The sequence below is a fragment of the Orycteropus afer genome, unplaced genomic scaffold, assembly GCF_000298275.1.
Source record: "Orycteropus afer afer isolate SDZICR_OR568_19922 unplaced genomic scaffold, OryAfe1.0 scaffold00312, whole genome shotgun sequence".
In the NCBI taxonomy this organism is placed as follows: Eukaryota; Metazoa; Chordata; class Mammalia; order Tubulidentata; family Orycteropodidae; genus Orycteropus; species Orycteropus afer.
The window spans coordinates 2047143-2048788 of NW_006921899.1; the positions used below are offsets into that span (position 1 = coordinate 2047143).

Consider the following 1646-nt stretch of genomic DNA (forward strand, 5'->3'; position numbering starts at 1 on the left):
GTACCTCTCTATGTCTTCCTCTTCCTCAATGCCACCATGTTGATCACTCACATTTGGTACATTGCCCTTCTCTTCACCCAAATCAATACTTGTCTCTACCTATCTAACAGTGTTCCCTCCCCTCCCCTCCGACCCCTGGTAACCAACAAAGAAAATTTCCTCCCATACATAAACTTTTCTTCGACTTTTACAATAACGGACTAATACAATATTGTCTTTCTGTAATTGACTTATTTCACTGAGCATAATGTCCTCCAAGTTCATCCACATTAGGTGGTGTTTTGCAGATTCTGCATTATTCTTTAAGGTTGTATAGTATTCCATTTTGTGTATGTACCATAGTTTGGAAAACTAAACATTTCTTAGGTAGTTCTTAAAAAATATTTAGTTTATTTGTGGTGAAAATACAAAAATGAACTATTTTAAACTGTATGACACAGTGGTATTTAGTATGTTTACAATGTTGTCCAACCCCCACTTTCATCTTGTTCCAAAACATAGTCATCACCTCTAAAGAAAACTCTGTACCCATTAGACCGTCACTCACCATTACCTATCCCCCAACCCCTGGCAACCGCCAATTTGCTTTCTGTCTGTATAGATTCACGTCTTTGGGACATTCCATGTAAATGGGATCATGCAATATGTGCCCTTTTGTATCTGGCTTCTTTCCCTTAGTCAGATGTTTTGGACGTTCATCGATATATCACTATTTCATTTTCATAGCTGAAGATATTCAATTGTGTGTATCCACAACATTTTGTTTATCCATTCATCTGTGGAATGGGCATTAGGGTTGTTTCCACTGTTTGGCTATTGTGAATATCTGTGTACATGTATTTGTTTGAGTACCTACTTTCAATTCTTTTGGGTATTGTGGTAGTTCAGTTTGTGTGTCAACTTGGCTGGGCCTGGTTGAGTGGCTGGGCAGCTGGATGTAGTATTCCCCATGATGAGACCAGTAATCAGCTCCATGGTGGGAACTACTTTGAGCAGCTGAGTAGCTGCTTTAGGGCTGTGATCTGCTTCCTTTATATAAGGAGAAGCCTTGGGGAACGGTCTCTAGCTTATGGCACGCCTGAACCCTGCATGTAGCCATGTGATTATTCAGCAGCCTGCCATGCTCTGCCGACCTTGGGACTTTCAATGGACTTGAATTAATGGCCTGCCATGTGGTTTGGTAACATCGTGACTGTGCCTTTTCACTTGTCGACCTTGGGTTTGTCAGCCTCAGTAGCTGCCTGAGTGGAGAGATGCCTCTAGCTTCAGTGGTCCGGGAGCAACAGGCAGAGCTGAAGCCCAAGGGTCGAGGGGCTAGAGCCTCTAGAGCCTGGCACTTTGAACTTGGACTTCTAGCCTCCTGAACTGTGAGAGAATAAACTCCTGTTTGTTAAGGCTGTCCCACTGGTGGCATATTCTTGTCAGAGCAGCACTAGGGAACCAAAACAGGTATATACTAGGAGTAGAACTGCTGGGTTGTATGGTGATCGTATGTGTAACTTTTTGAGAAACTGCTAAACACAGCGGCTGATCCATTGTAGGTTCCCATTAGCAGTAGGAGTGTTCTCATTTGTGCACATTCTCACTGACATTGTAATGTTTTGTTTTCTTGTTTGGTTGGTTGTTTAAATATAGTCACCCTCCTG

The 1646-nt window shown here is 42.4% G+C and overlaps 1 protein-coding gene across 1 annotated transcript in view; it reads left to right on the forward strand.

The window, feature by feature from the left end:
• PLA2G10 (phospholipase A2 group X) overlaps nucleotides 1–1646 on the forward strand; it is a 21416-nt gene that overhangs the window by 10186 nt on the left and 9584 nt on the right. The window contains exon 4 of the mRNA XM_007951807.1: nucleotides 389–398. Coding sequence (XP_007949998.1) covers nucleotides 389–398 — 10 coding nt within the window. The remainder of the gene's footprint in view (nucleotides 1–388; nucleotides 399–1646) is intronic.